The sequence below is a fragment of the Genypterus blacodes genome, unplaced genomic scaffold (genome assembly GCF_046128005.1).
Source record: "Genypterus blacodes isolate CSIRO-AG114 ecotype Tasmania unplaced genomic scaffold, CSIRO-AGI_Gbla_v1 ptg000158l_1, whole genome shotgun sequence".
Classification (NCBI taxonomy): domain Eukaryota; kingdom Metazoa; phylum Chordata; class Actinopteri; order Ophidiiformes; family Ophidiidae; genus Genypterus; species Genypterus blacodes.
In genome coordinates this window covers 1,322,167-1,345,172 of record NW_027466959.1, presented here as the reverse complement: position 1 = coordinate 1,345,172, position 23,006 = coordinate 1,322,167, and the positions used below count along the sequence as shown (strand labels likewise).

General features: G+C 46.4%; 1 protein-coding gene across 6 annotated transcripts in view; it reads right to left on the bottom strand.

Moving 5' to 3' along the window:
• wdfy3 (WD repeat and FYVE domain containing 3) overlaps positions 1–23,006 on the bottom strand; it is a 37,345-nt gene that overhangs the window by 9,763 nt on the left and 4,576 nt on the right. Inside the window, exons 2-40 of one of the 6 annotated variants that reach the window (XM_076167355.1) lie at positions 22,361–22,571; positions 21,741–21,864; positions 21,004–21,113; positions 19,906–20,103; positions 19,586–19,778; positions 19,240–19,426; positions 18,763–18,929; positions 18,173–18,652; positions 17,907–18,017; positions 17,416–17,609; positions 16,966–17,237; positions 15,850–16,047; positions 15,084–15,167; positions 13,247–13,436; positions 10,326–10,540; positions 9,890–10,002; positions 9,419–9,656; positions 8,124–8,224; positions 7,070–7,288; positions 6,725–6,909; positions 6,304–6,535; positions 6,044–6,204; positions 5,818–5,929; positions 5,495–5,685; positions 5,182–5,334; positions 5,008–5,081; positions 4,690–4,851; positions 4,463–4,557; positions 4,254–4,374; positions 3,821–4,038; positions 3,526–3,722; positions 3,222–3,356; positions 2,827–3,006; positions 2,387–2,620; positions 2,025–2,124; positions 1,690–1,850; positions 853–1,082; positions 640–749; positions 367–549 (exon numbers count right to left, since the gene is read on the bottom strand). In XM_076167355.1, the coding sequence (XP_076023470.1) occupies positions 367–549; positions 640–749; positions 853–1,082; positions 1,690–1,850; positions 2,025–2,124; positions 2,387–2,620; positions 2,827–3,006; positions 3,222–3,356; positions 3,526–3,722; positions 3,821–4,038; positions 4,254–4,374; positions 4,463–4,557; positions 4,690–4,851; positions 5,008–5,081; positions 5,182–5,334; positions 5,495–5,685; positions 5,818–5,929; positions 6,044–6,204; positions 6,304–6,535; positions 6,725–6,909; positions 7,070–7,288; positions 8,124–8,224; positions 9,419–9,656; positions 9,890–10,002; positions 10,326–10,540; positions 13,247–13,436; positions 15,084–15,167; positions 15,850–16,047; positions 16,966–17,237; positions 17,416–17,609; positions 17,907–18,017; positions 18,173–18,652; positions 18,763–18,929; positions 19,240–19,426; positions 19,586–19,778; positions 19,906–20,103; positions 21,004–21,113; positions 21,741–21,864; positions 22,361–22,540 (6,808 nt within the window). In that variant the 5' untranslated portion in view covers positions 22,541–22,571. The remainder of the gene's footprint in view (positions 1–366; positions 550–639; positions 750–852; positions 1,083–1,689; positions 1,851–2,024; positions 2,125–2,386; positions 2,621–2,826; positions 3,007–3,221; positions 3,357–3,525; positions 3,723–3,820; positions 4,039–4,253; positions 4,375–4,462; positions 4,558–4,689; positions 4,852–5,007; positions 5,082–5,181; positions 5,335–5,494; positions 5,686–5,817; positions 5,930–6,043; positions 6,205–6,303; positions 6,536–6,724; positions 6,910–7,069; positions 7,289–8,123; positions 8,225–9,418; positions 9,657–9,889; positions 10,003–10,325; positions 10,541–13,246; positions 13,437–15,083; positions 15,168–15,849; positions 16,048–16,965; positions 17,238–17,415; positions 17,610–17,906; positions 18,018–18,172; positions 18,653–18,762; positions 18,930–19,239; positions 19,427–19,585; positions 19,779–19,905; positions 20,104–21,003; positions 21,114–21,740; positions 21,865–22,360; positions 22,572–23,006) is intronic. The other 5 variants (XM_076167358.1, XM_076167359.1, XM_076167357.1 and 2 more) reach the window with 5 other exon arrangements.

Here is a 23,006-nt window from a genome sequence, read left to right as displayed (position 1 = left end):
TATATTGTGTGTGTATTATATTGTATGCTTTGGAATAGTTTTTAATCTTCCAAGTTATTCTGGTTAGAGGAAAACATCCAGCACTCCAACTCTACATTCACATAAAGATGATTACAGAGAATTGTGGTGTTTGAAGTGTTAACTGATGTTATCACACTAACCTAATCAATTCTGAGACACTATTTGCATAAAGCCATTCTGTCACATCACACACTGTCTGTTCTGTGTTCTCTGTTGTAAAATCAAGCTATTACCAGATGGAGGGAAGGGAGGAGGGAGGAGATGCTTTCTAAGAAGCCAGTTTAACTTTGGATCATTCATCTGAGTGGTTTAATGTAGATGTGTGTGTCCCTGTTGCTCACTCACCTAAATGGTTCTGCCAGCTCTTCAGTGCTGGCTCCTCCAGTGCGTGCCTAACTGTGGTGATATCCACGTGGCCTCTGTCGTTACAGGGCAGAGACACTTTGAAGATGTCCTCCAACATCTGCCGTTTGCTGTGCATCAGCTCTGTCCACACACGGTTCACCGCTTTCAGCAGCAGCTGCCGTCCTGTGGAGTAAACACATTCAATCTCCATGACTAACTCCACGTGATTCACTCCTCTTTAAGGCCAAACACAGACCAACAAAAGAATCTCACCTTCGCTGACATCATGGCTGTGTGTTGTATCCGCATCGTTTTCAGCCGTCATCAAGATGTGCCAGGTCGTCATCCTGGCCTCCGCCTCCAGACCGAAGCCCTCTACACTGCTGCACAAACACACACACAGTGACTCCTCCTGTGTGTATGTGTGTGTGTGAGTGTGAGTGTGAGTGTGTGTGTGTGTGTGTGTGTGTGAAGGAGTGACCTTACCTCCCACTGTGTAGGCAGATGAAGCAGTGAGCTAGACAGGCCACGAAATCCTGGTCATGGTTGCCTGGGCCGAGCACCAGGTTGCGGTTGACTGTCAGCACTCGCAGGGCATCCAGCAGGGCGACCTGCTGTGCGACTGTTTTGTGCGGTCGACAAAGCTGGTAGAGCACAGTGCGGTTCAGACAGTGGTAGATGGTGTCAAGGGAAAGTCCCTGGGAACGCCTCTTAGACTAGAGAGGAGGAGGAGGAGGGGGTGAAGAAGAAGAAAGGGGGGCATGGAGGATAGAAGATGTAAGAATGAGGAAGGAGAGGAGAAGAAGATGGAGTATTAGAAACAGATGGGAGAAGAAGGGAAGTAGATTTTACTGCAAAAACTCCTACAATACCAGGTTCTACAGTAGAGGTGAGGGATAGGTGTGTGTGTGTGTGTGTGTGTGTGTGTGGTAAGGACATTACTTAAGTGTGCATATGGACAAAGCTGTGGAAATACTTCAGCACAAAGACGTATAAGCAACCGAGGCTCAACCAGGGTAAATCTTCTTAAGGTTGTGAATGCTGCCTTGTTCTTCTTGCCATGTTGAACAAAACAGTGCATTAAGTAAGAAAGGGTGCTTGTTGAGTTACCGCAGCACATTTACCTCCTGGCCAAGTTCTCAGATTTTGTCATCACCACCTGTCACATTGATGTCGGACACTAAAGGAGCAGCAGAAACTTTGAATGCTGCATTTCCTGGCTGCTGGCTCATTACAGCGTTTACGATACTTGATACGTCTCTCTTGCATCTGAATAAAGCTCTACAATACTTCTGCTGATGTGGTGTGTTTGTTATACAGTACCTGTCCTATGAGCTGCACAATGAAGTCCACCACCAGTTTGGACTCCTTGTTGAACATGCCCTGCCACAGCTTGTCCACCACACGCTGGGTGAAGTAGAAGACATTGTTGACCAAGATCTGGTAACTGCCACTGCTGCTGATGGGAAGAGACGCTTCTTCACCTGCACAGTGGGAGTTATATGGAGTGTTAGTATTGGCTTACAGAGTGATGGAAGGTGTGGCTATGAGAAACATGAACTGTGTCAGGTTTGGCTAATTAAGTCAGTCATTTGATCATTGATTGATGAATGGTACGTGTTTAAAGTGAGTGTTGGAATGAAGGCTGACGGTCTGACCTAGAAGAATATCAGCAGCCAGCAAATGCTCCATAACACTGTCCAGGATGTTGGACTGAAACTCCTTCTGCTGGGTTCTGGTTGAACGCTCTGGAGAGGCCTAGTGGTCGGACACAAGAGAGCACCAACAAGCTTCAACATGCAGTACATACAGAGTTTAAGACACGATAGGATCCAGCTCATTCACTCTCACTGGTCCTTAAGTGGCTTATCTTCAGTAACAGACAACCAAAAGTGACAAAGCATGCTTATATGTATTACAGGAAGTCTGTCTCCTATCTAAATAGTGGCTGATTTATTATTATTTCTTTGTTCTTTGCCTGGTGCCAAAGCCACCACAGAGTTATCGGTTATCTTCTCACCTCGAGCAGTAGGTCAATGATAGGTGTCTGCTTGCTGGCAGGAGTTATGCAAAGGTTATCCATGATCAGGATTCTCATGAAGTCAAAGACATATTTTTTAGCTGGGTGGTTGGTCAGAGATGTCTTGGAGCCCACATTGCAGTATTCAGATTGGCTACGGTTCATACCCGAGTCCCCTGCGAAAGCCTTGAACTCCTCGGTGGGCGAACCCGCCTCGTCATCCAAGTCACTGACCTGGAGCAACACAAGAAGAGGATCGTGCAATTTAGTCTCATGTTTTTAGTTTGCATGATAGAACGCACACATTTTTTTTTTAAATGGAAAAGGTGGCAATGCTTCCTGCCTTTACTTGCAAACCAGTGATTCCTAGCCCTGGTGCACATATTTCTCGCTTTTAAACTCAAGGGTATACATTTACATTACAGTTCAACATGACTTACCATCTCAGAGTACGGTCTGATGTTGAATGGGAAGACTGAGGCTGCCAGGGCACAAAGGAACTCAGGGCTGTGCCACATTGGTACCAGGTCAGGTACATTGTGGTACAGGTACCTGAAGAACTGCATGAGTGTGACAGGATACTCCCTGAGCCAGGAGCCTTCCTCCTCTGACTGCCATGGCTGGAAGAAGACAGAACAAACACATCATGAAGTAAACAGCCTGAGGTGAAATCAAGCAAAGTTATATTCTTTGCTGCCTCATCTTAGTCACAGCCGGAGCCATCACCTCATCAGAGGCCAGAGGCATAGTTTTGTTATATACTGGAGGTAAGTGACTTATGACTTATTTCCTTCTGAACCACACACAAGTCTAAGCTTTAAAAGTAGTCTCTCACCAGGTTGAGCATGCTGCGCAGCATGGCCAGCAGGAGATAAGCAGCTTCAGTGCACACACTGTGGATGGAGCCCACCAGTGTCCCACTGGAGGCCGGCATGCCGAAGATGAAGGTCCAGATAGAGTCCAGGTCAAACTGACGGGACAAACACACAGATTTTACTCATAAACAATAACACTAAATCAAACAAACAACATGTTACTTTGCTAATGAGGAGGCCAGTAATTATTCATATGGGAAATGAGCATTAAATCCAAAACTATTCTTTAAATCTAGAAGAGGAAAGAAGTTTGTGTATACTAACATGTACCTGCAGGCTGTCTGGCAGCTCAGTGATGGGCTGCTGAAGAAAGAGGGCCATGAGCAGGAAGTAGAGCTCTGGCACGTTGGTGTGTTTACGAAGCAGCGTCTGCAGCACCGGGAAGCCTGGGAAGTGGCACGCCTCCCGGTTGATCTCACGAATGGTAGAGCGACCGCCGGCACTGCGGCCCACATTGAAACCTGGAGAGACAGGTTGAAGAAGAAGAATGTGTCAACCTCATATGAAGGCCCGGGCCGTACACAAGCACTAGATCGCCCATCCAGGATTGTCTTCTCACCGAGCACTGTGCCTAACTTATTAGTAAGCACTGAGTCTGTGTGGTCCAGCCAGCCGCCCCCACAGAGACCCTCTTTGAAGCGGTTGAGTATGGACTGATTGGAGAGCAGGACCACCAGGATCCACAGGGCTGCTGTCACTGTGGTGGAGTGCAGATGTTCCTCCATGAACATCAACAGCCAGTCAAAGCCCAGTGTCCGTACCAGCTCTTCACACGCCCTGCAGCGATGAAGGGGGATCAATTACAGGAGGCCGTATGAGACATTATACACACACACACACACACACACACACTCAATCAAGCTCACGCACACGCACCAACAAGATCACATACTGTACATGCAAGTGCTATTTTGCTATTGTTAAAGTCCCAGTCTGAATCAGATCTAATGCTGGCAGAATAAGCTGATGTGGGAAGGAGAGTGTTCTCTTACTGTGCATTGACAGTGCACTTCTCATTGGTAGCAAAGAGCAGTTTGAGCAGGTTGTCCAGCAGTTCGTTCCTCAGGAGAATGAGGTTGGCAGACAGGAGACCGCCAAAATCATCATCATTACCTGAAGGCCACAAGAAGGGTTGCATTCAATTACAAATAGTCAAATAGTACAAAACAGTCACTTCATTTATCATTTGACTTACTGTTACCTCCATCAATCTTCTCATCGTTACTTATTTCCATGACCACAAACTTTTCACACACGGCAAATGTGGGAAGTGTGGAGGAGATGAATTGGCCGAACCTGTGTGATGAAGGACAAAGACAAAGTGTTTCTTTAGTTAGAATCTTTGTCTGCACTCCTATAGGTGTCATCTTGTTTCAGTCCTAACCTGCATGAGAGGGATGTAAGCAAGGAAATGTGAATGGTTCTTACCGCAGCAGGTCATACGGGTTGGGAAAGCCGTGCAGTAGGAGACTGAGCACGTTGCTGATGGCGCCGACGGTGGGCTGGGACAGAGACGTGTCCCTGAGGGTCAGCAGCAGTCTGGGAATCAACTGGAACTCCCTCAACAACTTGGCATTCTTAGCTGCCTCACTGTATAATGAAGAGAAATACATTCTAAGATTAGAACACAATAAACATTATACTTTACATACAAAGCATTTAGCGACAGAGAGGAAAAAGGAATCACTCTCCATTCAGACATTTTTGAATCAGGACATTTTGCCTGAAGAAAACGTGGACACTTACCTGGATTCAGTGAGTAATTCAATGAAATGCTCAAATAGAGACAGATGAAGTTCATAGGGAGCATGGAGCCACACCTGAGAAGCAGAAACAAAGAAGCATAAGCATTTGGTGGTTTCAACAAACAATCGGATTCTGTGGATCATCTGATCGGACTAAAAACTGGCCCCAGGTCACCTCAAAGTCACAGAGCAGGTCCTGGAAGGCAGTAGAGTTTGGAATGATGGAGGTCTCATGGCCGCTGTCCACCGTTCCAACCAGGGAGAAAGTGAGGTGGAGGATGTGACTGTTGAGCAGCGAGCGCTTCTTCTTCAGAAGCATCGCCAGCAACTGGAAGGGAGAGACGGGAAATCAATAACAGTTTAGAAAGTTAGTAGATTTAGGTGGTTTTGTAAAGTCGCAGTACTTCTGTGTTTTGTCATTAAAGTTGCAAAGTCAGTAAGAAGAAGATCAAATCTCCCCAAAACGTGCAGGTGTAAAACTTTCTAACCTGGTAGCCTTTGATTCGCTCCATTTCCTTGCTGGCTAACGGGTTGCTCTTGACAACACACACCAAGGCTTTGACAGCTGCATATAGACCCTCCACATCTGATGCCATGGCAACAAGGCCCAAGATGGCCGCTGCACCACCCACATACTGCAAGTTGGTGGCCACAGGCTTCGGCACAAATGCACGTACACCTTGAAAGAAGAGAACAGAAAAAGGGCTTCTCAGTCAACACGCTTTCTTTGTACTTTACAGACTTCAATGAGTCCCTGAGCCAATAGTGCAGCACTGCAGGTGTAGATGGATGTCTAACTTCACACCCTTACCTAAATAGCCAATCACAGCGGCTCCTATCGTGCGCGCCGGACCGTTGAGGTGTCCGGCAGCGTTATGGATCAGTTTGACTGGAGTGGCGTTTTCATGGGATGACACAGCAAGCTGAAAGAGAGAGAGAGCAAACAGGATCAGTGAGGAAACACAAACCCAAAGAGCTCACAAGCACACATCAACATGGACTGAAAGGATTCTGTGATGAGGAGAAGCAAGTCCAACCTGTTTGGCAATCGCTTTGCTGTCCAGTTTGTTGTAGACCTTCCTGATCTTGGCCACAGTGAGAGTTGACACAGAGAGGGCATAGAGACTGAAAGACACTTTCTCCTCTGGTACCAACGCAACCGGGGAGGAAGGGGCCACCTCGGTCTTGGAGTCTTTACCTGGGTGAGAACATAGACGACAAAAACAAACAAGATGGAATCATTACTCACTACAAAGGTTATGAAAACTAGAACATAAGATTGGGGAAAGCCACTTACAGGGAAGATAGATGGCCTGAAAGCTGCCTGCATAGTTTGGCCCGAGCTCATAGATGGCAGCAACACTGGTGGCAGGGAGAACCTCCTCCAAGAAATGGCTGGGCCCAAGTCTCCACACCAAGGGGGAGATCTGCCTCTGGGCCGGAGGGGTCCCCACATAGGCGTATACTGTGCTCGCCACGGGAGGGTTGGTGGACCCCGAGCCACCTGGTGCACCGTGGATGTAGTGCAGCTAGGAGGAGGATGTACAAGAGCAGTCAATTATTTCTAAAGAGTGTATCACACCCAGATACAGTGAATATACAGTTAAGTTACAGGCAAGCTACAGAGTAAGCTAACCAGCAAGCTAACCAGCAAGCTAACCAGCAAGCTAAAGGCTACAGCTAGTTAGCCAATCATTTCTGTGAAAATAATGAATTACCTTAACGGTGCTGACGAGCTGGCCGTCGATGTAGAGCGTAGCCATACTGTTCTTCAGCATGCCTTTACTCATCACCAGCACCAGGTGGTGCCACTGGCCCTCAACAATCAGTTCCCCACAGCGGAACCGAGCACAGCACGGCAGAATCTCATAAAAGGCGGCCTCTTCACTCGACTCTTCAGCTGCTTGATGGTAAATTGAGAGATAGGTCAGTATTAGTTCAGTTAGTCAAGATTTACTATACTTTGACAAAGTAGATAGACAATTATGTGCTAGTGAGAAAATTGCCACACAAAATAACTTTTAGACGTATTGATTTACACTCCAAACAATGACTTCACTCACAATATGTCTGCAGCAGTTCCTCCTTTGTGGACACGGTGAGTGAGCGATCTTTGGCCGACAGCACTAAGGCCAGGCAGACGTAGTGCTGCTCTGAGGAAGTGGCCCGACGCACCACAGTGAGCAGGCGCACAGGATGAGCCTGGGGAAGCAAGCTGAAGCGCTCCACACAGAACCAGGTGGAGTAGCTCAGGCCTGAGGGTGGGGGGAACATGCGCTCTCCTGGAGGAAGAGACGGGGACAGAGAAGAGTGGACAGGCGGTGAAAAAGGACAGAAATCTGGGAATGCAGAGACTAATAATAGGATGCTAACTGCTAACTCCTCTTTTTGACCCAGAATGAAGTCCCACAATCATGACAGCGATAAGCGGCTGAACGGTCTCCTAAGGGACGGACAGCTTCCTGACCTGTGTGTGTGCGTCCAGCAGCAACTTACACTTTTGAAGCTGATAAGACACTGTTTAGTCTCTTAGGCAGAGCGGCTCCCTGCACTCAGTATATTTCCTATCCAGTAGTTTTCCCATCAAGTGAACCACGAGACACTAAGACCGTTTTATCACTGAAGAGCAGGGTGAAGGTCGGCTGGCACGGTCCGGTGCCATTTACATTACATTACGATCATTTGGCAGACACTTTTATCCAAAGCGACTTACATTACATTACATTACCACCCTTCGCAGAGGGGGGAGCAATTGAGGGTTCGGTGCCTTGCTCAGGGGCACCTCGGCAGGGACTCGAACCGGCAACCCTCTGGTTCCCAAGCGGAAGCTCTACCCACTCGACTACACTACTACGGCCATGTACCACTACAACATTCAGTGCCAGTATGCAGCAGGGAAGAGGGGACAGCAGGGCAGAGTGTGAGGGGGGTCGGCTGCACTGACGGCTCAGCTAAAGGTCTCAGCTGACACAGACGCAGAGACAGAGAGGGGCTCCCTTATTTCTGCATCAGTCCAGTTTGCAGCCATTCTTAAACAACAATCACAACAATTCTGAACCACAACAGCTCCAATTTATCTATGTCTTTATCTATATTCATGCATATAGACACTCTTACCTGTCCCCATTCCACTGAGCACTGCTCCATCACTGACTCCAGACGTGTTGGTATTGTTGGTAGTTGCATTGAGTGGAGCCAAGCTGGGCAGAAACAGGCACCTGCATGGGACAACACAAGAGAGATGGCTGTTAATAACTTAGAGAACAAAGATACTGAACATCTTATTAGCATACAGAAGCTATGGTGTTTTTAGTGAGGGCTTGATTGAATGTATTCTGGCCCAGTCAGCTGCCTCACCCTGCACCCTGTATCACTGTGCTGGTAAGTGGGTCAGGATTCAGCACTAAAAACAGGACAATGACGGCAAACAGATGTGACTCACCGTTACCAGGCAGTTTAGGTCGGTGGTGTTTTCTGCTTATTCACTCCTGTCTGACCAGGAGAATTATGTGTGTGTGTGTGTGTGTGTGTGTGTGTGTGTGTGTGTGTGTGTGTGTGTGTGTGTGCGTGCGCGTGCGTGCGTGCGTGCGTGCGTGAGACAAAGATCTGGAGAGGCAAACACTTTTCAGAGTATTGGGTGGGATTTAGTGTAATGTCTGTAATGTCTTTGCTCTTTAGGCTTTATTGTTCAGTTAGCAGGTGCTTGTTTTAGAGAGAGGGACAGGACTCATTGGAAAATCTGATCGTCAGAAAAATGAACACACAGCAATTCAAGTCAAACCCGAGGCGTGGCCTGCCTGCAGCTGATTGTAGATTGATCTGAACTCCTGCACAGCTCAACTCTGACAACGCAAAACCATTACTCACAGATATTCAACAGTCACACTTAAATTGTCAACTCTGAATTTGGCCCCGATAGCAAGCGAGTCAGTATTTCCAGCCGGCTGTCATCTGATACAGGCGGTCATTACAGTCAGTTCATTACACAACAACCACAGCCCGCTTACTCATAGTTCAGTGTCTGCCTGATACTAAATATGTGTGTGTTGCCTAGACGGTTGACTTGGCTGGAAGGAGTTCTGTCAAAGAACCAAGCAGGATGGTCACCTGAGCCTTTCCTCCCTGTTTGGCTTAGCAGACAGTTTTAGGTGGAGTCTTAGTGATACCCAGCTTCTCCCATTTAGGAATGAAGGGAGCCTGTGTGATCTTCTGGACCTTCAAAGCTACAGAACCTTTCTTGTACCCATCCCAGATCTGAGCCTTCAACACAGAACTTTCTAGGGGCTATTGACAATTGATGTGACCTTATGAGTTTAATCTTGTTAATGTAATATCCTATTATGACAATCAAAGCAATCAGGAATCCCAATAAGAAGGCTAAATGTGTTGTTGTCGTGTTATTGCAGACTCACCCAAAGCCCTCCAGCGAGCTGTCAAACTCCACAAAGGCAGGCATCACAGCCGAGCCGTGCAGGCGGATATCGTGGGGAGTTGTCATTGACACCAGGCACTTTACACGAGTGAGAGGTACGGTGCTGCCCTCAGCCGAGCGCATGAGGCTGCGGCTGATGCGGTACTGGCCGTTATCCTCTGCTGGGGTGGCAAAGACACTGTCTGACCCAAAGCCCTCCATGGACATCGTCATGCTATCTGTGAAGTCACAAAACACTTGGTTAGCCTCGGGATGTGAAGAAGAGATGAGGAGGGGAAACAAACACCCCGGACGATTTTAAATGTGGTCAGTTGTGGTTGTTTGGTTGTGCTTGGTAAGATGCTCTCTACTTTTAACTTTAGCTGATAAAGCTGACATTATATGACAGATATTTTATGTACAGATCTAAGTATAGACAGGGTGTGACTCGAATGAGAGCGTTCTATCTTACTTCTCATTTCGGCGTCGTAGCTGTGAGAGCTTGGTTTGTGGACTCTGTACTGCTTCAGTAGCTTCTTATCCCAGGCGCCACAGTTCAGAGGATTTGCAAGACGCAGGAACTCCCTGGAGAGATCAAATGACATCACAACTAAGCACAACTCAAAACTATTCAAATACAAAAAAAAATACACTTTGTATTACAGTTTAACACAGAGTTTTCCAGTCCTCATCAATATTCAACAACTTTATACTGTGTTTGAAGAGGAGTGAGAGAATATTCCACAGGCTACAGTCAACAATTTCACCACCATAATGCTAAGGGGATGTGTTGCATTGCGGCAAAGGGTCACACAAGATTATGATTGGTACTTTATTTATGGGAGTTAAGGTATGAAGTAGTGTGATGAACGTGTGCTCGTCCATCTACATTCACAGCTGTCATTCACCTGAGTGCTATAGGCTGCAGGGCCTGCGATGCCAGCCTCTCAAACATCCTCTGTAACGGTGGGTGCAGTGGATGGTCCTCATCCCCCAGGGCCTGGCTGCATCGCTGCAGGAGCCGCTGGTGGAGGCAGGCTTCACACAGGACCTGCTGGTTCCGCTCACTGTGGACCAGGAGCTGCAGGATGTTGGCCACTGCCAGCTGCAGATCCAGGGCGTGCTGGAGTAGAGACAGGAGACAAGTCATGGTTATTTCAGACATTGTTCATATTTCTGAGAGTGAAGAGCAGCCACATAATCAGATGCACCTGTACATTACAATATAACAGTCCTGCCATTCCAAGGAACAATCAGCTGTCCCAAACACACTTGCAGCAACTAAAACTACAAAAGGATGTAGGAAGTTGCACACTGTTATTTTGCTTGGTAAGCAGGAAAGTTGTAAAATGACTTAAATAAACACAAGCTGATAAGTTGTACTGTCATGACCAGGTCTTAAATCTAGAATTCCACGTCTGATCTATAGGATATGGAGCCATGTTCTGTTTCCTTGTGTATCCTTCCTTAGGTATCCTTATGTCTTTTAAACTCTTCAAAAATCCTCCTCAAGAAATCTTCATCTTCTTATAGCTCTACTACATTTACTCTTTCATTTACTTATTTTTTCTTTTTGCTAAGCTACACAATAGTACATTTAATTTTAATCTAGTGTAGCTTAGCTTAGTAACTTCAAGTTTTGTTCAGCCGGTGGGAACTATTTTTCTAGTTATAACGTTGAGTGAGTTCGTGTCACCTGCAACTCAGAGCCTGATCAACCACAACTGTCAAGATCTCTTCTGACATCTCACCTGACTTCTCACCTGACTGCTGCTCTCAGAGACTGTGCCACTGGTTTCCAACTAGACCAACAACTATGTCACACAACTCTGCTGAACACCTGAGAAGTCTTTCCTTTCTTTCTTTTTAACTCAGGCTTCAGTTCATTATTCACTGTGACTTAAAGGAGCATTACCACACGAGAGAACATCAAAATATGAACTGCTCTATATCTTAATGCAAGGATGAGAACTCATGAGAAATGAAATGCTTCCAACATGTATTTAATAAATATATTTAATTGGCTTGGAACAATTAAACATAAAAAAACACAAATAAACAAAATCTGTGACTGTTTAAAGTAAATAAACCAATGATAATAAATAATATAAAATATGTACAAACAATGCATCTTAAAGTGCTTTCAAACAATAGTATCTTAACACAAAAGGGCAAAAGCAACACTGAAAACAAGCAAACATAAACACACACACACACACACACACACACACACACACACACACACACACACACACACACACACACACACACACACACACACACACACACACACACACACACACACACACACACACACACACACACACACACACACACACACACACACACACAGAGATGCAGCCTGTGGCCAAAACAATGAAGCCTGCTCCATTGATTTAGCTCCACAGCTTTGATAACTTTTGATTCATTATCAGTGGTGATGAATGTCTGCCCTTCATCACTCAGACACCAGGAGGGTAAACAGTCTCAGTCCAAGGGCAATACTCTCTCCAGTGTGGTCAGAGGAAAGTATGCCGTTTGTAGAGTGAGAGTGCTGCTCCACCACAGATGGCTTCCTGTGGTGTAATACTCCACACGTTTCAGCTCCGTTCAGACTTCTGTACACATTCTTCATACAGCTCTGGAATGGCAACTGGACTGAAGAATGTGAGGGAGGAAATGACAGAGCTTTGGTCCAGCGTTTGGAGGAGGAGGAGGTGGTCTAGCGAAACAGAGCCCATGTCTTTAGTGAGGTAGTGCCCTGCCTTCATCCTTCATGAGGGCTTCTCATACGCAGTAACATTCTCAAACAACTCTGAAATAGTAGTTTGTTTACTGCATCCCTACTTTCACTTGATTTTTTCGCTAACATAGGTTTTTCTGATTGGTCGGATTCTGATTGGTGAGCACGAGGTGTCACACAAGGAGGCGGCATGAATCATTACTGCAGGACTTTGTAAAACGACAGTTGAAACCCTGAATCAGACGGGTTGGCTCCCTGGTAAGAAATCCTCCCTTCTTCCTCCCTTCACATGACTCCCAGCACTTTTGTCCAGAGCTGAAAGCGAGGGGTGTGGGTGTCAATGGAGGCCGAGTCATGGAGCTGTCGCTGCGCTGAGATGACAGCGTGGAGGATGAAATCATCCGTCTGTGTGAAGTCCTGGGGCAATGGGCGTCACTGGGGATCCACATGGTCTACACCAGCTGACCCCTGTTTACTTTACCAATCATGCCTCCTAGCGTATCTGCTGGATGTATTCTTACATCATCATGTTCCAGTTAAAACCCGGGGTTTGTATTCAGAATCATGGAAAATATGACATTTTCTTTTTGTGATAAATCAATCGGAATAAATCCATAATATATGACATTATGAGAAAAGAGGTTGTATGAGGCGGTCAAGGTCAGGTAAGGAATATTTATTATCATATCTATGTGGGACTTTTTATGCTGGTCTCGCCTAAAAAGCCTCAATGTTCCCTCTGGTTTATTGGGCTGTTAGACAAGACTGCATTGATTTAAAAGAGGATTCTAGTATTCGTCCAGTCACATACGCCAGGGGGGACAGACCATTAGAAACACATTTCAATGCAATGCAGTCTTAACACTCTTACAGCTGTACCACGGCCACAACACTGGACATCATTTAAAAACTAGCAGCAAACACAAAAAACGCTGCAGGAGAGGCAGGATGTGATTCAGGGTAGAAGGTGTGGAGCCTGACACCTCCAAGATGTGAATGCAGATAGGAATATGTGCTGAAGATTAAAGTTAACATGTACTATGTTGTGATGTACACACTAACACAGCTCCTGGTGTGTTCTCTCACCTCTGGCTGGCTGTCAGAGGAAACAGAAGGCAGGAGGTCCAACATGGCCAGGACGGCCCCCGGGTGGATAATCACCATGTCAGACAGCGATGAGGAGGAAACGGGGTGTGAGGGGTTGGATAGGTGAAGCTTCTGGTCTGCCAGGGCTTTAGCTGAAGCAGAAGAGGCTGATATGCTGTGGTAGCCATGTCTGGGAGAGGAGTGAGAGAAAAGAGTTCAGTTTATTAGAGTCCAGGCAAAGATATCCTCTCACACAAATACATACGATCCCCTGGATGATGCAGGTGCAAAGCAGAGCCCCAGATGAAAATGGAAGAAATAAGGGAGAAAGTAAAATAAATTAATTAATCAACCAATCACCAAAATGGCCTTTATGTTCACAGGAAACAAGTGAAGCTTTCAAAGCAAAGAACGCCTCCATCATCACTACTGTGTATAAGATGGAGGAGACTCAGTTATGTGATGTTACGTTTCTCACACACAGGGTGCTTTGAATCTGTGCATGGCCCGATGAAATCAGAGGATTATCAAGGCATTCTGGAGCGGAACATATTGCCCAGCAGGTCATGGCTCCTCTGACAGGATAATGACCCTGACGGTGGAAAATAAGACCAGCTGAGTCTCATGCAGCGCTGCAGAGATGGAGAGCTTGATTGTTGTGCTTCAGATGCAGTTCTAGTGAAACAGGACATCAGAACCAAGAAGCAAGGCAGGTACACACTCCAGAAGGATGTATACAATAGTTTTGCCCCGTTAATTTGCTTTCTATTTGTGATGTGACATATTTCATTGGATCAGAGATTTTACTAATAAAGGTGAATCCTACAAACAAATGAAAAGTGTCAGTTCTATTAAATATAGAATAAAAAACGGTGGATGCCAATTACGTTGGTATTTTATTGGGACGCTGCCTTTGGCCAAATCTGTAATTTGGCTGGAAATGAAATTATTTGCCAGAAGACATCTTTCATTATGATGTCATTACTCTAAACCTCGATCATCTTCAGTTTGTGATTACTGGGACATTTTTAGAATTCCACTCTAAAGAGCTGCATCACTGGAATGTATCCAGCTGAAAGACCATTAAAAGCTGTGAACCGTTTTTGGTTGATTGATAGAAATGCAGGATACGTAATCGTAAACAAAACAAAAAGGGAGACGAAATGAGCAAAATCCAAATCTGACACTGATGCAAATGAAACAGACGTGAATGCAAAGACAAGAAACTGTGACTTTGATGAAAATGCCTAACTGAGACCAGATCAATCTAAACGCATGTTGGTTTGTCTTCTACTCTCTTTCCCTCCCTTCCACCTCACAGGCCTGCACTACACAATCTCACACATTGGTTTATAATAGTGTAACTGTATTTATGAGACAGGCGGAAGGACCTGTGGCTATGAATATCTGTAAAGCATATGTACACTGCATCTAACCACAAAGGTCAAAGCGCCTCCTGCTGCAGCCGTGTTGCAGGTGTTTATCATGCTAGGACACTCATTAAAGGTTAAGCAACAAAGATGATGAACAGATGAAGTGGTTTTATTTTCAGGTGACTGCTTTACCACAGTTGTAGTATTAGTTCATCCTTTCTCACTCTCATATATCTTAGAGCTTTGCAGTCCTGTTTCTTTCCTGTCACTCAGTGTGTGCTGACATTTGAGAGGTTTGCTGAAATGTGATTGGTCAATAGATGGATGGTTACTTTGCCACGTGTGGATGGGCAGGTGAGCTCGGGGTGAGGGGTGAAAGGGATGGAGAGAGAGAGAGAGAGAGAGAGAGAGAGAGAGAGAGAGAGAGAGAGAGAGACAGAAAATTGGCAGAGCACTGTCGCTACCTCTTCCTGGCGAGTGCTGGCGTGCCCCACGGTGAGGGCAGCGAGGTCTCGTGAGTCAGGCAGGGAGGCACCTGCTCCGCACGACTGCATGGCAGCGCAGACACACACACGCACACACACACACACACACCAAAACAAACACATATATGCCCCCGTACATGGAGACGCACCAGGATGCAGCCAGGCACACACAGCCATACTCACACAGATGTGCAAATAGAGCACATCGAGGATGAACAGCCAGACAGTGACAGCGTTTAGTGGGAAATGAGAAAAGACAGAGAGAAGAGAACAGAACCTATTAGTGGGGAGCCTGACAGCAGGATCAGGATCAGGATCGGCCCGACAGCTTGAGCATATGCTTCAACCAAAATAAATCTAAGCATGAGCTGGGCCTGTAGTGTGACACAGAGCTCTACTGTAGAGCTGAGCACAAGGAGAGGAAGATCATCCCCACATTAACCCCTTAAATATGAGGATTTCTATAATTATGATGATATAAAACAGAATTCAGATATTGATCGAGCAACATAAAAGACAAGTTGAGAGCGAGCTACATACTTGAAGTTAAACTCAGACTATACACTCATATTAACAATATTTCACATGTGTATGATTAACTGTAGGGTAAAGAATTAGGGGGAAATGCATTGCTAAAGGAATTCATGCAGAAGGCAACAGCAACAGCCGACAGGAGGAGCCAGGGAGTGTGTCAATTCATCTTCATCAAACGTATAGGAATGTCCATTCTGGATAAGCGACTGACCTGTCAAAGGAGTCGGTGGCCATCTTGTACAGGTAGATGAAGAGTTTACTGCAGTGTCTGAGCGCAGGACACACATGGTCTCCTGCACCGCCGCCACACACGGCCTCGTCCTCCAGGAGCCTCTGGAACGGCTGAGCGTTGGAGGGGAACACACTGGTGGGTGAGAGCTTCTTAGTGTCTGAGAAGCAGCCCAGGAGCCTGGTGGACGGTGACAAAGGGGTTAAAAAAAATGACAAGAAGAAGACACACACACACACACACACACACACACACACACACACACACACACACACACACACACACAGGTCTGTATCATCGTCTGTACATCAATATACAATCAAACACACAGAGACAAAGGTTCTCTCTGTACAGAAACAAACGCTGCCAGCTTCGATTCAGTTCAGTTGAAAGCGATTCAAGCCAAACACAGGAAAGTGAAAAGCTTTGTGAGTTCTTCTAGCCGGCCTAGAGAAACCTAGGACAGTGCGTGGTCAATGGGTTGGTTGTGTGACTGTAACTATGGTAACATGAAATCTCCCCTCAATCTGACCACGCCACTCCGTCTGATTTCTTATTATTGTTGTTGTTATCTTTTGGGGAAAATATCAGTTTAACATCCAAAGTGCTGTTCTGTTCATCAGCCAAACAACCCATGATGCTCCCTGGACGTGTCTCTGATTATCATGCCCTGGTGGTGGTATTGTTCCGTGCTGTGACTGATAAATGTGACTGATTACCTTCCTGATCATCCTTGGAACGAATGGAGGATAATTACTCAGTCGCAGTGCTGAATAACTGAATGAACAACATAGCAACCCAGACATCTGTAACGATGCTTGCAGAGTTGCTGAATCATCATCAGCTCGCTATTCTGGCATTACGGCCAGACTACATTTGGCCAATTAGCTGACGCCCACATCAAACGACTCAATGTTTTGCTCACTTCCTTTAATGCAGTGAGAAACCAAGCGGGGCCAGAAAAAGATACAATCTAACAAAAGGCCAAGCTAGTGTGTCTGTGTTCTATGTGTCACAATCTACAGCCTGAATATGATTGTGCTTCTCTACAGTGAGACCCCAGCATCTGTATCTGTGGAATCAAACTCCTGTATTTACCTGACAGCGTCCGCCAGCTTCTCATACTGGATCTCCGTGCGAAAGAAGTGCGAGTTGGCCGGCTCGTAGCGCATGGCTGCCGTGAGCGTGCAGAAGACTGTGTGCAGAAGCTCAAACACTTGGTTCTGATTGACACGCTCCCAGCCGTGTCGCGGCGGCTGGCACAGCGATCGCTCCATGGCCACGAGCAGCGAGGTGACGTAGACGAAGCCGCCGACCTTACGGAAGACTGTGCGTGTGCGGTGGCTCTCTCGCAAAACTGCCAACAAAGCCTAGGGGGACGGAAAAGAGGCCGGGGAGAAGAGACGGGAGAGAGAGTTTGGTGTTTGTGTTGACAACAGACGTTTCACTGATCTTTACTGGAAATCATTCAATGACATTAATGATATTAATGAAAACATGATGCTGAAATTTGAGCTCTTCCATAATCAAACTTCAGCTCTTCCTTACCTGCAGTATGTCGGTCTTGAGCTGCAGGTCAGTGGAGGGTGCAGAGTGCATGAGGCCCAGCAGGGTGCCCATGTCGTCGTCCCCGCTGGGCGACAGGACGAGCTGCTGGATGATGACCAGCGCGTGTTCCCGACACTGACGGTACCTCACTATGTTGTGAACGCAACGAGCGCCGCCAAACTCCCTGAACAGAGCTGCGTGGGTGAGGAGAGGAGAGAAGAGGAGAAGTCAGAGGGAGGGAAAACCAGGTTTCAATGTCTGGAGAATACTAACTACTTGCACTCAAAATGAAGCCGTCCAACTTTTAAAGAGGCATGCTGTGCTTTCATAAGTTAACATTTATATTATTCAGCTTTTATCTAACAACAAGCACAACTGGGAATATTCTGTCCTTTCCCTCTCACCAGCATAGAGTTAGCCTTCTAACCTTTACATACAACCACTGTTGAGTATGTAAGGTGTGTCCCCTGTGTGTGTGTGTGTGTGTTTACCTGCGTTAGTGTTTGTAGTGTTGGAGCCTTGGAGGAGCACAGTCAGTGTCTCCATCACCAGCCAGGCTAACTGCTTCTGTTCTTCCACTAAAATGTTGTTTTTGCAGTCAGCTGAGAATAGAAACAGAGAATGAAAAAAAGAAAGTGTGAGGAATGGAGAGAAGAATTAATCAAAGAATAATAATAAATAGAAGAATAGTTCACTCTGCTAATTTAAGCCACAAGCGTACGAAATGAGCACAATGAAGTACGAGCCATCTTCTCACCTTGGTCGTTGTTATGTGGTTGTTGCTGCGTGTTCGGGTCTTTGAGCAAGGCAGCAAATTTGTGCAGCAGGTTGACCAGCACCTCTAGCAGGCCGACCTCCCGCAGCACGTCGCTGAACACCGGGTCGTGCCTGGCCAGCTTCAGCAGCGTCCGCACGGCGGTGGTGCTGCAGGTCTGCGACGTGCTGGACTTGAGCAGGACGCTGACACTGAAGAGCTCTTTGCACGGAACATAGTTGAGGCTAAAGACAACAAACTCCAGCAGCTCAAAGTATTTAGTCTGTACTTCAGGGAGCCTGGTCACACGCTCAGCAATTTGTGACAGTGTGTGCTGTGACTCCAGGATAAAGTAGTTGGCTGGCTCTGCAGTGTAAATGTTGCCAATGGCTTCAAGCAGCATGCAGGCTAAACGGGATGTTTTGGCCCGCAGGAAGGCGTTCTGCAGCACGGAGAAAGCCTGGATGTTACGTACTGTATGGCCTGGAAGAGAAGATTCATATGAGAAGGTTAGGGGACATGGAACAGAGAGACGGTCATGAAACCAAAGGATGTGACAGCGGATGTTCAACGTAAGTGACATGGACACACACCTTTGACAGAAGGCTGAGGGAGGATGAAGCCCGGCAGGAGGAAGGGGGCTCCAGTTGTCAGACCGGCGGGTTTCAGCTCTATGACACCGTAGGTGGTCAGACACGTGACCAGGTTGACCAGGTCTTTCAGTCCATCTTTAGATTCATCATCTTTGATTTGTTCCAGTCTGAAGGAAAGCAAGGGAGGGAGAGAGGGGGGAGAGGGGGAGAGAGAGAGAGAGAGAGAGAGAGAGAGACAGAGAGACAGAGAGACAGAGAGAGAGAGAGAGACGAGACAGAGACAGAGAGAGTGGGGGAATGAATGCAGTGTCAATGGAAAAGTCAAATCAAATCAGCATTAGTTATGTTTCCTGCCAAATAGGGTTCAACAATGGAACAATGTGACCAAATGATGGCAGATCTTGTGTGTGTGTGTGTGTGTGTGTGTGTGTGTGTGTGTGTCGTTGATGATTGTGGCAAGCCACTTATTGATCCTACCTGAGCATGAGGTCGCAGAGGAAGCTGTATCCCTGGCACATTCGGAAATCATCCAGCAGCGTCTGTGACACGTCGCTGGAGTCCTTCAGGAAGCAGGAGAGGCCAGCAAACATCTCCACGATCTCCAGCGGTGACAAGTCGTCTGATTGCTGCATATTTTGAACACAAGTGGCCAGGCATTCTTTCTCTACAGGTGGGAGGGAGGGGGTTAAAAGGAAGGGGGTGAAGAAGAGAAGAGAGAGAGTTGAGTGACCAAACGTACTGCATGGGAATATGTTCTAATGTTAAAGTGCAGGATCGGTCCAAGTTATTTAGGAATATATGCCATCAAGAGGTTTATAATCACCATGTATGTATTTGACCACATTGACACTGAGGCCATGGCGGGAGATGGTGGTGAGCACCTCCCCTGCACTCCTTCTCCATGGCAGGTTGTGGGGAGGACACCAGGAGGTGATAGCACTGAACAAAAGCTGTAGGTCGTCCTTTTGAGACAACTCCTCTGCCGGCGACACAAAGGTACACAGCTTCACCAGGATCTGTGTAGGGTTGGGAGGGAGAAGAAGAACAACAGCATCAGTCCTGTGTGAATCTAAGGTAGAAGTATGAATAATGTCTCATACGGCTTCTAATAGGATAATAGGTCTTCTTCTCTGTTCCCTGTACCTGTAGAAAGACTTTCTGGAGCAGCGCCCTGCGGTCAGCCAAGGGGAGGTCTGGCTGGGTGTGGCCTTGGCCTGGGGTCTTCTCCTGGTTTGGTGGTGGAGGTGGAGGCTCGGCCATGTGGGGCAGGTCAAAGAACAGGTAGAGGCATTTGACCAGTGTAGAGGGCACGGCCATTGTTGTCATACAATCCACTGTTTTCTAGTGGAGAGAGAACAAAGAAGACAGACAGGATTTATATTAGAGTGAAGTGCTTAGAATGTACAGATGTCAAGGAGTGACACTGATCTGAGAATGGGTCAGGTAGGCAAACAGGCCAAAGAGAGATAAGGTCACTTCCAAAGCTCTTAGTAGTTTGCTTCCCTGACTTGCATATTTTCTTTGCATCTTAGTCCTTCAAATGGAGAGGTGTAGAATTCCAAAACTCACACAGTGCCTCTTAAATTAAATTCATTTGATGCTCAGAACAGGGCTTCATATGCTCTGCTACAGCTGGAAATGGTATTTGGTTTGCTCCAGTTAATATGTCAACTATATTTATTACAAACAAACACAAAGATGAGACACAGAGCAATGAGGAAATCTAGGGTGCATATGCGTACTTGATTCCTTTCATTAGTTCGCTTTTTCAAAACAGTATAATCAATGCAGTAGGTTGCAGCAGTAGAAGTGATTGTAAGCTTCCTTTATCACTCAGACCCAAACTGAATCACACAACAAATCAAATCTGTTCACCAATTGAACAAACTCAGTGTCAGTGCAGCTCAAGTAAATGTGTCCACTCAGTTCTACACCTGCAGTGCTTCACCTGCGGAAAGACACAAGACTCATAAGACTCCTGAGTCTCATAAGACTCATAAGACTCATAAGACTGTCTTGACTGTCTTGAGTTTCAAGACCTGAACGAGTCTTGAACAAAAGATTAGAATATCCTCGAAGACGGTGGCCCTGACCTTTTTCTCGATGAGGTGAAGTTGGAGCAACAAGGAATTATCAAATGACACACACCGACATGCACGCCCTCCCCACCCACCCACACATACACCCACAAACACACACACACACAGAAAGCAGAAATATTTGTCGGAAAAGATTACAAACCTGTCCAGAGGCGGCCAATAAGTTGATGGTGGTAAGAAGCATCCAGCCACGACTTGCCTCCTCACTTTGGTTGACCTCTAGGAACTGGACTATGGCTCGACTGGCAGCCTCTACAAGTACACACAGTGTTGACAGCAGATAGATCATGGATAAGGATGTCTTTACTCATCAAACATGGTCTGATCTTCATCTTCCTCATAGTTACTTCCAAAGACGTTAACGCCAAATGCATGCCAAGAACTACTAAACCACTTTCCATGTTTTTACTGAATGCATGCGTAAAGAATCCACGAGTAATGGACCCCATCATGTGAGATCATACATGTAGTGTCAGTGTTCAGAGGCTTGGAATGTAGGTTCAGGTAGATTCAGACACAGGCAGCACTGAAACATGGTCCCATGTTGAATAGAACATGTATGTAAGTGCTCTGGCTGGTTTTGTTGTGCCACTTGTGTTGCTACCTAGGAGGCAGGTGTGTTTGGTTGGGACCACCTGGGCCCAATGCTCCCGAGTGTGATGCTAGTCCCATGAGAGAGGCAAACACTCGTGAACAGTGTTTGCTTTACTTTCCTGTTTCCAAACACCCTGATAGAACATTCACCACCACACACTTCACATCCTACTATATCACATTGTGTTAGTGGATTTGTCACACAAACCAGTGACAATTCAATTCCACTGAACTTTAAATGTTATATAAGTAAATATAGTGTATGTAGAGAGAGAGAGAGCTCACCTGTGGACTTATTAGAAGCTCTCCGTCTGATCTCCGTCACCATCAGTCGTGAAACCTGGGTAGTGAATTGCAGCAGGTCTGGAAATTTCTCTGTCATGCTGCTAGGCGGTGCGTTCCCAAACACCTACAGCAAAGCCACAGCAGACAAGACACCAAATGAAGAGCGAGTGTGAGGACAATGCAGAAGGCTGACTGATGTAAAAGGAAATACTCCGAGACATGGAGTTCAGCAGAAAATAAACACTTTCCCCTCCCTCCTTCTCCCCTCTCTCTCTCTGTCTGTGCATCCATGAACCATTAAAGCCTTTCACTACTCCTTCCTTCTTGAGTCTCAGGTTCTTGTGGAAGCCTGTCCTGAAGAGATGAAGACCCTGTCCTGCTTCAACCCCATGGATTCTACTCTAATTCATATCAATATTCAAACTAATATCACTATTATAATTCTTACTGTGCCTCTCTGCGTGTCTCCTTCATTTAGGCGCGGGTATACATGGTATTCTTAGTTGGGACCATTCAGATTCATCTAGAACTACTCTCTCAGTTTGTGCCCTGTGCCCTGTGCTTTGGCTGCCTTCCTTCCTTCCTTCCTTCCTGGCTTCCTCCCCCCTGGTGTTCCTTACCCTGTTAAAGACGGGCAACATCATGTAGAGTTTCTCCTCCTGCTCCTTCTGAGTCATGTGACGAGGGGGGTGGCACAGTTCGGAGAAGAGGCGCCTCAGATGCATCAGGCCCAGTGCGTTATCCTGGGGGCTGCACTCCTCCTGCCTGGGCCGCCCCATGATTCTCTTTACCATGTTCATCCTCAGCAACGGTGTCAGGGAAGAGGCCGTCCTGTGGGGAAGACAGAGATTGGGACGTGTTTCAGTCTATAGGAATACTTGAAGAATGAGTTGGAGCAATTTGTTCTGTGCATGTGATTTGCAACTATGAGAAGTTAAAGACTGAAGGCCAACAACCTTCATCATGCTACCATTATACAGGGTTTCCTTCTCTGTATGACTTTTGCACTGCTGCTGCTGCAGATGGGGAAATGCACTGCATCGCCCCATTAGCATACAATGCATCAACTGTTAGCATCTTTCTTCATTGTTTCTGTTGACTTGACATTGATACATTGTGGACAGAATACATTACAAAATCAGCAATGTTCACAGTTCATATAAACCTAACAGGAAGTGCTCTGTAGGTTCTGTCATCACACCACTGACTGAACTCAAAGTGTGTGTGTTTTAGCCAATAGCAAACTAAACGGATTCATCATGAGAT